Source organism: Pogona vitticeps, chromosome 1 (genome assembly GCF_051106095.1).
Source record: "Pogona vitticeps strain Pit_001003342236 chromosome 1, PviZW2.1, whole genome shotgun sequence".
Taxonomy (NCBI): Eukaryota; Metazoa; Chordata; class Lepidosauria; order Squamata; family Agamidae; genus Pogona; species Pogona vitticeps.
Genome location: NC_135783.1, coordinates 253,168,855 through 253,184,037, shown reverse-complemented (window position 1 = coordinate 253,184,037; position 15,183 = coordinate 253,168,855). Strand labels below are relative to the sequence as shown.

Below are 15,183 nucleotides of genomic sequence, written 5' to 3'. Positions count from 1 at the left end.
CTTGGTCCAGAAACTGATTGGTAGCCAGTGTAGTTGCAGCAGAGGCCTTATATGCTCCTATCATTGACTCCAGTCCACAGTCTGACTGTTTCAACTATCTCAAGTTTCTGAACTGTCATCATAGGCAGTCATACATGGAACATTATATGAATCCAAGGGGGATGTAACTAAGTCATGGGTCACTGTAGCTGATATATTTATTTTATTTTTATTTAAAATATTTTTACCTTGCCTTTCTCCTTAAAAAGGAGGCAATCTGGCTTCCATAATTTAAAAGACCATATTCAAAAGCTAAAAAACAGCATAGAAATATGTTTTTAAATTAAACAAATACGATATTAAAAACCCTCAAGCTGCTCACCAATGTTTTCAGAGAGTGTGTAACCCACTGAGCACAGGCTAACTCCCTACTTCCTGTTTTGCCTTTCAAATGACCAGGAACACCTCTGTCTTTTCTGGATTAAGTCTCAGTTTATTCACCCTCATCTAGTCCATTACTGACACGAGACACTGATATAGAATTGAGACAGCTCCCTTGGATTTAGATAGTAAGAAGAGATAGAGCTGGGTGTCATCAGCATGCTAAACCCCGAAACTCTGGACAATCTCTCCCAGTGGTTTCATGTAGATATTAAATAGCATTGGGGACAAAACAGATCCCTGTGGAACACCACAGGTGTTGAACATGAGTCCCCCAGCACCACTTTCTGAGTTTGTCCTTTCTAGAAGGGCTGGAGCCACCATAAAACAGTGCCCCCAAATCCCATCCCAGAGAGATGGGCAAGAAAGATGCCATGGTCAATGGTATAGAATGCCTCTGAAAGGTTCAACAGAACCAACAGAACCCTGTCCAATTCCCGGCATAGTTCATCTACCTATGCAACCCAAGCAATCTCCATTTCATGACCAGGTTAGAAGCCAGACAGAAATGGATCTTGACAATCCATCTCATTCAGGAAACCAGAGCAGAGAAGCCACAGTCCACTCCAGCACCTTGCCCAAGAATGGATATTATAGACTGGCCAGGAATTATCTAGTATTGTGGTATCCAAGGACAGCTTTTTCAGCAGAAAAATGTGAAAGTGTGTTTGGAGGAGAGAATCTCTCTGTGTGTGCGCACGCGTGCACACACATGCACCTTAATGGTGAATGAGCTTGCCTGAACCACCTACAACATGCAGCCTTCACCAGCATAGTGCGTTCCAGATGTTTTGGGACTGTTGTTCTAGTCACTCTGATCACTGAGTCTAGTGACTGAAGCTGCAGGGAAGTTGGAGTCCATAACTGGCAGGCTACACCCCGAACAGGCACAGCAGAGGAGAAAGAGACACTGTTGCAGCCTCTACTTGCTATTGTCTATATATGACCGCATGATATGCTTTTCCTTAATACTGTACAGTACTCAAATTGACATTAAAGCCCAGAGCGAATGTGTGTTTGTATTGATGGCATCTGGTAAGTGGCAGCTAAAAACCTTAGTTATTCAAACAACACGTCTCTGAGGTGGCATTTTTCAGATTTTGGTTGAAAGTTTCGAGGCACCACATTATTTAGTTAAGATCAACTTGACAGGTCGTAATGGGGGTTCTGGTTGGTTTTGACGAAGGCAGGGAATGCGTAAGGTTTAGCAGAAATAGGGTCCCGGGTGATCTGACAGATACAAGAACCCCCTCCCTTTTACACATGACATCAGCAAAATAAGCCCACATGCCTTTTAAAAAAAAAAGCGGCGATGCAAGGCTCAGGCGCGGCACACTGAAACCTGACAGATCCGCAAGTCGCAACGGATGTAGTTTCCTAGCTGGTTCTGGACAAACGAAAACGGCCGCTTCCTCTCCGCGCCAAAAGCGCGCAACCCTCGGCGTGCCGAGGAGGAAGGAAGGAAGGGAACCCGGGAGCGGGGAGGAGCCGTATCTAAAAGAGAGGCGCTTCCCGGAGGGGATTTGGTGTTTCTCGGCGGCAGTGCGCGAGTAGGAGACATTTAGTCAGGAGGCCGTGAAGCTGCGAGCCTCAGCACCTTCCTTGAGCTAACTTTCCCCTGAAATTCCAACACGTGCTTTCCAGGAAGTGTGGTAAGAATCGGAGTGACACTAGAGCAACAGAGAGGAGAGAGTAGGTCCCGCCAGCGTGGGTAAGGATCGTCTTGTGTCCAAAGGGGCATGGGTTGAGGGAGTACTGTAGTTTAGGGTGAGCTTTGTAGTCGGAAGGGATAGTTCCGTGTCTGATTTGTAACTTAATGGGAGGCGTTCTTGCAGGGGGGGGGGCAGAATATCAGGCTGCAGCGCCGCAGTGAACCGATTTCCAGCGCCAGGGGTCGAAAATATGAACTTAACACTGAAAAGGTCTGTGAGTTCAGGGAGATTTCCTTTCTCTCTTTATACAGTCAACCCCCATCCAACCCGGGGTTAGGAGGAAAGACTTTCCAGCTGTTTTACCATAAATGTGGCACTACAATAGTTGTTTTGGGGAGTTAAGGCACTTCCCATCACGAAACAGCCGGAACCAAGACTTCATTTTCCAGTTTGGCTTCACTCTGTATTTCCACTGTGTTTGCGTCCTGCTGTCTGTTGTCCAGGTTGCTTCAGGGCAAAAGAGGGAGCACATGCTGGGGGTGAAGCCAGTTTGTAACTGGGTGATGGCTGGGAGACCCGTGGAAACCAGAGTTTTGAATACACTCGCTTGAGTACTTCTTACCACCAATACACCTCTTTACGAAAAGATGGGCAACTCAGAATATGGTTGCTTTGGGCTACAGTTCCTATCAGAGAACTGTTGTTTAAATCAGTGGTTCTTAACCTTTTTGAAAGAAACGCCCCCTTGAGCCATTGAGGAAGTTATCATCGCCCCCCTCCCCACGGTGATGCTATCCTATTTATTTATTTATTTATTTATTCATTCATTCATTCATTCATTCATTCATTCATTCATTCATTCATTCATTTAAGACACTTAAATCCAATGACCCCTGAAAACAAAATTAAATTCCAAGAAAATGAAATGCCCCCAAAAAAGTAACATTTAATGATTTAGTTGCAAGTGAATTTTAAGACACAAAAAGAAATATAAAAAGGGCATAAAAACAAATGCAGGAACTAAAAATGTCAAGACAAAAAGTCTGAAACTAAATTAAAATTGGAGGAAAATATATATTCAGGCACACTGTAAAAAGGCTGCAGCCATCTTCACAGGTTTGGCTTGCTCCAGTGCCCCTCTACTGCCCCCCTTCTGCTCCAGCACCCCCACGCTGCCCCTTTTCATTCTACCGCCCCCCTGAAAAATGAAATTGCCCCCTGGGGGGCATTATCACCCGCGTTAAGAACCACTGGTTTAAATAACTGTAAGAGTTGGTGGGAGCTCTTTTCAACTCTGATTGCAAGAGCAACTCAGTCCCCACTAAAATAAACATTCTCTCCAGTAATATTGCACATTCTTCACCTATGTCTAGAGAACAGTCTACAGAGCATAATCGGAAGCAGAGCAAGACTGGAACAGTCTGTTCAAGAGCATTGGTAATGTGCAGTGGTTGGAGAGCTGGGAAGTGAGAAACGCAGGTTCAAACCCCACTTAGTAATTAAACTGTTGTTGACTTTAGATCAGTACCTGACCTACCTTGCAGGGTTGCTAAGAGGATAAACCGAGAAGGTAAAGAAGATCCTATATGCCACCTTGATCTCTTTGAAGTGAAGGCAGGATAAAATGTAACTAATATGACAATAAATTCTTTAAGAAAAGCAGATTTTCAAGTTACGTGGCTATGCGTTAGTGACATAGAGATCCAGTGAAAGGACAGTACTTTCTTGCTTCATTTCTGCTTGCAATACAACTGTTTGACAGTTATAGCCAGAGAGCTATGAAGATTGTGTGTCTGTGTGTGTCTGTGTTAGAATAAAGGACCCTTCTGGTGGAAAACATGCAAGATGAATTAAGTAAAATTCAGTTGTTTGGCCAAAAGTAAAAAAGAAAACTTAAAAATAATTATCAGGATAAATTCCATACAAAGTGCTTCACTTTACAGAATTACAAGCAGGCTCAGTATTAACACCAAGCATGGTGGGGTGAATACCAGAGCCAGTGAACATCTTACCAAGACTAATGATAATCTTCCTTTCTTGTTTTTCATTTTTTAAAAATTCAATTTAAATTCCATTTAAAAAGCCCCAAAACATCTTTAGGCCTAGCAATGGGAAAAGGCTTGCTGAAGTGACAACAGCTGCTGCCATCTTCATTTTCCCAGAATTCTTCTTGGATTTGAAGCAGGGCCCAAAAATATTGCAGGAATATGAAGATAGTAGGGATTACACCTGCTTTGCCCAGAATTGTTCTTACCAGCAACACTGTTCATCTCTCTGCAGGGGAAAAGTAGCTGTGGCTTCTCTGTAATATTATTCAAAAACATCAGACACAGTCAAAATTATAAAAACACTGACTGGTATTAGATACAAGTTTTAACCAAAAACCCAAGTATCTGTTAATTATCAGTGCAGTATGTATGCTGTTCCTAATATTGTTGGTTTTTTTGTAGCTCTGATGGTGTGATTTCTGAGATCTGCAGTTGCTTCTAGTACTGGGTGAAATTTCTTGATATTGTTCCCAAAGCCCCAATGACTACATGGACCACTGAAGTATGTTTCTTCCAGAGGTGAGATGTTTCGATTGCCAGGTCTCTGTAATTTGTTAGTTTTTCAAATTCTTTATTTTCAACTCTGGCATCCCCTGGAATTGCAATGTCAATGATCCGGACATTTCTTCATTCTATTACTACTTTGTCTGGTGTGCTATGTTCAAGGTGTCTATCCATTTGGACCCGGAAATCCCACAAGATATTGACTTCCTCATTTTCTGACACCTTCTCTACCTGATGTTCCCACAGGGTTTTGTATATTTTGTGCATAATGGCCAGTGCACTGACTTTGCCATTCTATCATATCATCATCATCATTATCATCATCATCATTATTATTTATGGCTTTCAAAGATAAACAGTACTCAGGTCTACCATTCTCTTCTTCTGGGCGTGTCCTGGGATTGTGCAGCTTTCCCAAGGCCACTCAGGCTGGTTCTTATCCTTGAAGAGAAGAAGAGTGGGGAATTGAACTCCCAGCCTCTGGCTCTGCAGTCAGATACCTAGCTCACTGAACCAAGTTTTTTCTAGAGCATACCGTATTTTTCGCTCCATAAGACGCATCTTTCCATAAGATGCACCAATTTTTTAGGAGAAGAAAACAGGAAAATATAATCTATTTTCTTCGCTCCATAAGACGCACAGACTTTCCACCCCCCCTGTTTTGTGGGGGAAAGTGCATCTTATGGTGCGAAAAATACGGTACATTAAAATTGGGCTATAATTTGATTTTACTGTCTCTTAGCAACCGGCAAATCCGTTCATTCATTCATTGAGGAAATCCTTTGCTAGGTGAGGAAGATATTTTTGAAGGGGTCTCAAAAATGCCTTTGTATCCAGTAAGAAGAAAATTCAGCAGGTAGAGCTCCTGTCATTGCAAGTATTAAATGTCTTACTTTGATGCAAATAATGCCAGAAAAACACTGTAAAATATGATAAGGTGGCAAAAAGGGGCAGAAAATGTCAACTGTGCAGTAGCTGTGAGAGGGGAGATTTTAAAATATTTCAAACACTTACTGTATGCCAAAGTGAGATTGCCATCTTTTGAAAATGTGTTTATATTATATGCATTTTATGCTTGCCATTTTGCCTAATGATAATAAGACCATGTTATGCTTTGTGAGGAAAAATGATGAGTTGCATAGAGTAGGATTGGAGCTGTAGTCTTCTGATGGCTTGGCAGAAACTTGGTTGAATTTGCTTCTAATTCGTTTATTATTTAGTGGTAATATTTATACCTTGCCTTTCTCCACTGAGCTGAAACGGTTTAGTTCCTTTCCACTTTTATTCTTACCACAACAGCCCTGTGAGGTATAAGTCACCAGAAGTCACCCAGTGAGTTTTAGGGTGAAGTAGGGAGTAGAAGCTCGATGTCCCAAATCTCAGTTCAGCTCTCTCACCACTACATCAACGGAGACTTTTCTTGGCCAACTTGCACAAAACTGACCGCTGTATGTGCTGCAGCTGAACTCTTCAGTCTCTTCCACTCTTCTTGGGGATGAGTAGCTACAGATGCCAAAAAAGGCTAGAGTCCCTCGTGAAAGGGGGCACATCATGGACAAGGCTGCACTTGTAAAAAAAAACCCTCTTCCCTGCAGCCATTTTAAGAATTGTTTATTTCCTACATTTATGGAAACGTTGGCCTTTTCATCCTCTGCCAAAAACAGCATTCAAGGCAGCTGGTAGCAATAATTAAAAAAAACAACAACACCCAAATACATTTAGAATTTAAAAATACATTAAAAGTCATATTTGGAAACCCACCAATGAAAGATAACCATTGCTCAACTAGTTAAGACTCCCTTCAAAAGCAACCCAGGTTCAATGCAAAAGGCCTGCCTCAATGAACAGGTCTTTTGCCTGCTGGCAGAAGGGCCACAGCAAGGGGGTCAGCTTAGCTCCCCATGGCAGGCAGTTCCATAGCCTAGGAGTAACCACCCAGAAAATGTCCTCTGCCTCCTTTGGTACAGGACAAAAATAAGATCGCCCAAAGATCTTAAAATGTTAATGTAACCATGGCCTCTGCTTAGCCCCTTGTTAATGGACGAGCTTCAGTTTCTGCATCCTGAAGATATAGTCAGGAGGACCCTTGGAAAAGTGAGGGCTGCCACATGTCTACTGGATCCTTGCCCTTCCTGGCTCATAAAAACTGCAAGAAAGGGACTGGTTGTGTGGTAGGAGGAGTGGTGAATGCCTCCTTGCAACAGGTTATGATCCCATCATGCTTAAAAGAGGCAATAGTAAGACCATTGTTTAAAAAGCCCTCTTTAGATCCCACAATACTGAATAATTACTGACCAGTATCTAATACTCCATTCTTGGGGAAGGTGCTAGTCCAAGTTGTGGCCTCTCCGCTCCAGAGGTTCCTGGGTGGCACAAATTATCTAGGTCCATTTCAATCTGGCTTCAGCCCTGGTTATGGGACAGAGACAGCTTTGGTCGCATTGGTGGATGGCCTGTGCCAGGAACTGGACAAGAGGAGTGTGTCCCTGTTGGTTCTGCTGGACCTCTCAGCAGCTTTTGATACTATCAAGCATAGTATCCTCCTGACCTGTCTCTTTGGAATGGGACTTGGGGGCACTGTTTTATGGTGGCTTCCGTCCTTCCTGGAGCAGAGAACTCAGACATTGGTGTTGGGAGATTCCTGTTTGGCACCCTGGCCACTGACCTGTGGGATCCCTGAGGGTTCTGTTTTGTCTCCTGTGTTATTTAACATCTACATGAAACTGCTGGGAGAGATTGTCCAGAGTTTGGGGACTTAGTTTCACCAGTATGCCGATGACACCCAACTACAACTCTCCTTGTCACCTAAATCCAAAGAAGCTGTTTTGGCTCTAAATCAGTGTTTGGTATCAGTAGTGGATGGGTGAGGGTAAATAAACTTAATCCAGACAAGACAGAGATGCTTCTGGTTAGTCAAAAAGCAGATCAAGAAATAGGGATGCATCCTGTACTGGATGGGGTTACACTCCCTCTGAAAACACAGGTGCACAGCTTGGAGGTGCTCTTGGATTAATCTCTGAGCCTGTATACCCAGGTTTCAGTGGTGGCCAGGAGTGCATTTGCACAATTAAAACCAGTACACCAGCTACATCTGCTTCTGGAGAGATCTGATCTGGCCACTGTGACACACATTCTAGTTACCTCCCAGCTGGATTACTGTAATGCCCTCTACGTGGAGCTCCCGAATGAAGGTGTCAGGAAACCTCAGCAGGTCCAAAATGCAGCAGCTAGATTGCTGACTAGGACTGGTTACAGAGATCACATAACCCCCATGTTACAGCAGCTCCACTGGCTGCTAATTAGTTTCTGGTCAAAATTTAAAGTGCTGGTTTTAACCTACATAGCCCTAAATGGCCAGGGTCCAAGTTATCTCAAACACCGTATCTCCCATTAGGAGCTGGCTCCAGTGTTAAGATCATCAGGTGAGGCCTTTTTCTTCGTCATGCCACCTTTACAGAGCTGTTTGGCGGGGACACAGGAAAAGGCCTTCTCTCTTGCTGCTCCCAGACTTTGGAACTCCCTCCCACAGGAGGCCAAGCTGGCCCTATCTTTGCTGTCCTTCCACAAGGAGGCAAAGCCCTTTCTCCCCAGGCAAGCATTTTCTCACACCTGAGTGTGACTTTTAGATGGATTCTTATGAATTATTGCTCCGACTGGGTCTTTAATACTACTTGTGTTTACCATTTCTCAGAGTGGTAATTGTTTGTTCCTTTTTAATGCTTTTATACTTGCTGTTTTAGCTTTAAATGTTGTCTTTTAATTATGTAAACCATAGTTGTATGTATAGTCATTGTTTTCAGCTTTGAATGTTGTCCTTCAAAAGCAAAAAAAGTGTGCTGCTTATATACTGCCCCATAGCACTTCAAGCACTCTCTGGGCGGTTTACAATTTAATTATGCAGGCTACACATTGCCCCCCCCCCCCCAGCGAGCTGGGTACTCATTTTACTGACCTCGGAAGGATAGAAGGCTGAGTCAACCTTGAGCGGGTTACCTGGGATTTGAACCCCAGGTCGTGAGCACAGTTTCAGCTGCAGTACAGCGGTTTAACCACTTCAGTGATGCCTTGGGTCCTTTTTACGGAGAAAGGCAGGGTAAATATATTTGAAGTAAATAAATGAAGTAAAACTTTAGGAGACTCAGATGAGAAAATACGGTGCTTCAAATAGCCCACTCCCAAGTCATGTAGGGCTTTATAAGTCATAACTAGGACTTTGAATTGAACCTAAAAAGAAACTGTTGGCCAAATGAGTTATTGTAGCAAGGGGGAGTCAAATGCTCCTTGTAACTGACAGCATTCTGAATTAGTCAAAACATCTAAATAGAGATGTATGTTGCCTTGACGAGATCAGACATCTCCAGGAATGAGTGTAACTTATGGTACATGCTAGTCTTAACTAAAGATAGAGCTGAGTGCCATCGACATCCTAGTACAGTAGAACTAAAAACTTGAGACTTCAGACAAGTGCAGTGGTTCCATGCTGTATTACAAAGCATGGGAAACGAGATGGAGCCCTGAGGGACACCCTAAACCAGGGGTCCCCAACCCCTGGTCCACAGCCGGGTGCCAGCTTGTGGGCTTCCTGGAACTGGGATCTCTGCCCCTCCGCACGCATGCACAGTAGGAGTGTCGCGCTCGCAGGTATGTGTGTGTGTTGCGCTCCCAGGTGGGCATATCACATGAACATGAGCGTGGCACACCCCTCCATGAGCGCAGGGATGCCTCCCCGTCCCCCCTACGCACGGAGCCTGCACCCCCAACCAGTCTGCAGTCCCAAAAAGGTTGGGGACCGCTGCCCTAAACCACTGGCCATAGTCCTGAAAAAGGAGTTCCCTATCACTGTCTTCTGAACTCAACCCTCCAGGAAAGAACAAGGTACTACAAACCAGTGACTCCAGATTTCATTCCATATTGCGCGCTCAGAAAGGTTCCATGACTGGTACGATCTGAGTCCTACCCATTAATACAAGAGGGCTCTTTACGTAAGAGATCTACTATTGCTTATGGGAATTTAGTATTTAATAAGGGCTTGGGATCTTAAAATATAGCCAGTCCACTCACAAGTTATTTCATATTTCAACCCACCGTTTATAGTTATACCATGCTTATATTCTCCTGCCTTATTGTACTGTGAGAAGAATGTGTTACACTCTAGTATTTATTTATTTATTTATCCATGTATTTATCTGTAATGCCTTTTACCATCTCAGGTACAGCCTGTGTTGTTTTCTCTATGCATATGAATGCTGTAGGTGTGGAACTCTAAAATGTTTCCCCTTTTTTCCCCTTCTTTTTCCAGAAGCTGTCACTCTCCTCCATAGCTCATTTTAATTATTTGTGGCACCCCCAGCGCTTGTTTGGCTGGCAAGTCAGAACATGAACAGCCAACAGCAATGTAACACCAGAAGATGGCAGGGCGACGGGAGCTTGGGGACTCTCTGGGGGAGGGCACTTTGGGGGCCGAGGCACCTGCTAGCTCCTGCCTGGCTGGCAACAGACTCAACTTAGACGTCTACCCTGAAGGCTGTCGCCAGTTCCTTGAGCTGTTTGAGACACGGAGGGAAGAAGTAGCGCAGGTGGAATTCTTGAGGCTGAACTGCAATGAGAACCTTATTGCTTCCACATTGGGCACCATTTCTGCCCTGAAGTGTCTGAAATCCCTCGTACTCAAAGGTAACTTCTTCAACCGTTGTTGCTTTGTTCTAAGTGCTTTGTGTTTTTTTGGTCCTGGAGTCATATGTGTTCTCAGAAAGATGCAGAACAGACTTAAAATGCCCCTCTTGCGCATGTTTGCTTAGAAATAATTCCCACAATTTTTAATGGGCTTACTCCCAGGATTGTTTGTCCTATGATTACAGCACTAAGTTTTGAACCTATACATGCTTGCCTAGTATTTGACTTTAGCAGGATTTCCTTCTTAGGAGGTGTGCCAAAGAGGGGCTGCATGGATGCAGCCCTCTGTGCCTTTCTTGAAGAGTAGATCCATGCATGTTTACTCAGAGGTCAGTCCACTGTTCTCAGTTGGACTGAATCCCAAGTGGGTACACATAAGTCTTGGCGTCTTTCCATCTCCTCTGCTGAACAGAGGCCAGATTTTCCTGCTGGATCTCCTCTTGCAATTGGCTTGGAATTGACCTTTGTTTCAATTGTGACTAAGAAGAGATAGTTCTCTGATATTGTTGTTTTGACTTATGTACCACCCCATTGTGCAGGAGCACGTTAGGGTCATTTACAGCATAATTATGCAAAAAGCACTTGGCATTGTTGGCAATGGCGCAAGGCTCATATTTGGGTATGGCATCCTTAGCAAGTGCAGGCAGTTCCCCATCTGCTCCTGCCTCCAAATAATTATGTTTAGCTTGACTCAATGATTTTAATTCTACGAATTCTCTCCCATCCTTCTGCATCATTTCAAATGTGTTTGGATATCTTTTTGCCCTAAGTTCTGTATGTAATAATCTCTGGATTGCTGGAGAAGAAGAAAAATACCCCTTCCTGGAAACATGCTTTCTTCTTCATCCTGCCCTCTATTAGGCATGAGGTGCATTCTGTAATTGTTGAATTTTAAAGGCTTGTTTTTCAAAGCAGGGTAGAGGAAACCTTATAGAATCTACATGTGTTTGCCTTCCTCTGTGGAAGGACTCCCCTCTGCCTGCCATAGCAATATATACTTAAGATCCTAATCCTGAGCCTACTTACTAATTTCCAATTCAGTCAATGGAACTTACTTTGGACCATGCATTTATCATATTGCATTTATCAAAGGGGTAATCTCTTGAAATCCAATTTTTTCCTAATGGATACATATAAGTGCCCCGATGCAACAAATCCTTTTAGCTCCTCTTCTTTCCAAGAAACACTATTTGGTCTGCTGCGCTGTTGAATAGGAAACACATCTCGTTTGAACTATCACAGATTCTTGTAATATGAATCTCTTTTTTCCCACTGGCTGCATTTTCTCTATTTGCAGGTGGACACCTCAGAGATGAAGCCGGTGCTTGTCGGAGAGGATTGCTGGCATCTTTGCCACAAGAGTTCGAGGCATTAACCTGCCTTGCCCACCTGGATCTCAGCTTCAACAGCTTCGCTGCTTTGCCTCCCTGCATTACCAGGCTAACCAATCTCAGGAGCCTCTTAGTGGGACACAACAGCTTGCAGGGGCTGCCAGAGGACTTTGGCCAGCTCACCAAGCTGACTTTCTTTTCTGCCATGAAAAACCAGCTCAGAAATCTTCCACAAAGCATTGGGGAACTGGCTGAACTACAAACACTGGACCTCTCAGAAAATGCACTGCAGTCACTTCCTGAAGAGATTGGCAACCTTCAGAATTGCACAGAGCTGGACCTCTCCGGGAACCTATTGACAGAAATCCCCAGCTCCCTTGGTAAGGTGTTCACAGATAAGAGGAAGGGAGCCAACATCTTCCTAGGGCTAATCCAATTGACAGCCCCAAAAAGAGAAGACCCATTGCATCATATGGTTCCTCAAAGCAACATTAATGTAAATCCTGTTGACTCAATAGGTCTGTATTCTAGTTGAGGCTTGCAATTGGATTCAGAGATGAATGGTTCATGCTAGTTTGTTTAGTGGCCAAACAAGGGTTTGGCACTTCAAAACCCCACTTCCTCTGGCAGGCACACAGTCAGAGGCAGCATCTGGAGGAGGCAGGACAAGGAAGCCAGGCTGCTGCCTCTGAGTGGGCACCTGCCGGAGGGGATGGGGTGCTGAACCATAGAACACCTGTTCAGCCACTAAACGAACCAGCACGAACTACCAGCTGGGCAGTTTGTGCCCATCTCTAGGATTTAACCACTAGTTCTTAAGCTGCACTTGTGGATATGTTGTGAAATTAAAGCTACAGTCATAAACACATACAGTACTTAACAGTGTGCTTCACAGGTGCAGTTGTATGCGCTACTACTGTGCAATAACTCCCATTGAACTCAGTCATGTTGCGATGCATAGGATGAGGCTTGCTGATTACTTCAGACTATTTTCTGGCAGATATTCTCAACACAATATCAATTTTAAAAACTGCTGTTTATGTTTGAAAGACTTGCACGATGCTCATCATAATCAGCCTGAAGTATTTTTATGTCTGCACACAAAATGCCAGTGCTTCAGTGGGAGTGAGGTGCTCCCTTTAGCTGCAGGGGCATCATCAAAATAGTTTTGTTGTTGCTAATGAGCAGTTTACTGTCAATGATAAAGCAGGATGCACAAAGGGCCTTGGGTTATAAGAATACTCTTGTATAATTGGCACATCTTGCACCAGACTCTCTTAATATTATTGGCAACTCAGGAGTTGGGACTGTTCCCGTGGCAAGCAGAAGAGGAGCATTGCCAAAGTTTTTTTTTTTTTTTTTGGTTCCCGCAGTCTCAGGAATGTAGTGTTTTCTGCATTTATTGTACATTTTTGGGTGAGATCAGTGGGTCAGAGGAAGAGAGCTGGTTGTATGTACTTGTATTTTGTGTAAGTGGAGTCTGAAGAGGAATTATCTAACAAGAGCTAGAGAGGGTGATATGAAGGATAGAAATGTATGGCTCAGTGTGGCCTCTCACCTATCATACTGTACCTAGTGCATAAACAGGTTATCTTTTCTAAATTGCATTAATACAAGCTTTCAACTGGGGATCACTGGAGGTGCTATGGCATTTTAAAGAATTTTTTAAAATTGTTAGATGGACTAATGTAGCTGCTTTGGAAATGGCACAAAGGACAATTCTAAGCTAAAGCCTCAGTTAATTAAAATGTAACTGAAAAAGTTTGGTGTGTTGCTGGTAAAACAGCAAGACATGTTTCCTGCAGGGAGTCAGGAATTCTTCTAGAATGCCCTATTTCAGTTTTAAATGGTCAAGTGAACTAACCTTCCCCCTCTCCCCCAGGTTCACACACCACTAGAGATCGTTGTCTTTGCCATTTTCTGATGGTATCCTGCTTCTAGCTGTAGCCGCTCTTATTCCATGTGGTCCTGCTGCACATTCAGTGTAATGATAGCTGTGGTTCTTGATTAGGCTTGGCTTATGTTTGCTGTTCTCCCCCCACCCTTAATCCCATATCCCTACCAACCGCATCTGTGAGAGTAGTGGGACCAAGAGAAGGGCCTCCCCTGATGATCTTAACACCCAGCAGGCTCATAAAGGGAGATGCAGTATTTGAGATTGTGTTGACCCAAGCTGTTTAGCCAAATCAGACCTCCCCAGGAACAGTCACAAGAAGCACATTTGTTTCAATTCTGCAAAAGTACTCCTGGCCACTGACAAAACCTATGTACAGTGGTGCCTCGCTTGACGACATTAATTCATTCCAGCGAAATTGCTGTAGAGCGAAAATGTTGTAAAGCGAAAAAAGCCATTGAAACGCATTGAAAACCGTTCAGTGCGTTCCAGTGGGCTGAATACCTGCTCGTCCAGCGAAGATCCTCCATACGGCGGCCATTTTCGGGTGCCTGTCTTGCGAAAAATGCCTCCTAAAAACAGCGGGGAGCCATTTTGAGCAGCCAGCGGCCATTCTAAAAACTGGACGATCAGCTGTTTTGATCGTCATAATGCGAAGAATCGGTTCCCGAAGCAGGGAACCGATCGCCGCAAAGCGAAAAACCCCATTAAAACATATTTTGCGATCGCAAAATCAGGCTCAGAGATAAACCAAGGAGAACTCGCATGTTTTGCACCTGTGTACCTTTGTTTTCAGAGGAAATGTAACCCAGCCAGCACAGGCTGCATCCCTATTTCCTTTTGAATGGCCAGGAGTACCTCTGTCTTGTCTGGATTAAGTTCCATTTATTCACCCCCACCCACTCCATTACTCACACTAGACACTGATCTCGAGCTGAAACAACTTATTGGGATTTAGATGGTACGGAGAAACACAGTTGGGTGTCATCCACACACTTGTGACATCTAATCCCCAAACTCCAGACAATCTCTCCCAGTGGTTTCATGTAGATATTAAGGCGTAAGGGACAAAACTGAACCCTAGAATCATAGAATAATGAAGTTGAAAGGGCCTATAAGACCATCGAGTCCAACCCTCTGCTTAATACAGGAATACAAATCAAAGGATATCTGCCAGTTGGTCTAAATTTCCCTTGAATGCCTCCTGTGTAGAAGCATTCAACACCTCTCAAGGTAATTGATTCCATTGCTGTACTGCTCTGACAGTTAAGAAGTTTTCCTGATATTCAACCAAAATCTGGCTTCCTGTAACTTGAACCCATTGTTCCGTGTCCTGCAGTCTGGAATATTTGAGAACAGATCTTGCCCCTCTGTATGACTGCCTTTCAAGTACTTGAAAAGTGGTATCATATCTCTTCTCAGTCTTCTTTTTTCAAGGCTAAGCATGCCAAGTTATTTCTGTCTTTCCTCACAGAGCTTGGTTTCTAGCCCCCTTATCATCCTTGTTGCCCTCCTCTGAACTTGTTCCAGTTTGTCAACTTTCTTCTTGAAGTGCGATGTTCAGAACTGAACACAGTACTCAAGATGAGGCCTAACCAGTGCTGAATAGAGGGGGACCAGTACCTTGCAGGATTTAGAGACTATTTTTCTGTTAAAGTTGA

General features: G+C 43.8%; 1 protein-coding gene across 2 annotated transcripts in view; it reads left to right on the top strand.

The window, feature by feature from the left end:
• Window positions 1-1,872: 1,872 nt before the first annotated feature.
• Window positions 1,873-15,183, top strand: part of PIDD1 (p53-induced death domain protein 1) — a 35,251-nt gene continuing 21,940 nt past the window's right edge. The window contains exons 1-4 of one of the 2 annotated variants that reach the window (XM_072985619.2): window positions 1,873-2,072; window positions 4,523-4,639; window positions 9,924-10,297; window positions 11,595-12,008. In XM_072985619.2, the coding sequence (XP_072841720.2) occupies window positions 10,033-10,297; window positions 11,595-12,008 (679 nt within the window). In that variant the 5' untranslated portion in view covers window positions 1,873-2,072; window positions 4,523-4,639; window positions 9,924-10,032. Of the gene's footprint in view, window positions 2,132-4,522; window positions 4,640-9,923; window positions 10,298-11,594; window positions 12,009-15,183 lie in introns of both variants that reach the window. The other variant, XM_072985618.2, reaches the window with a different exon arrangement.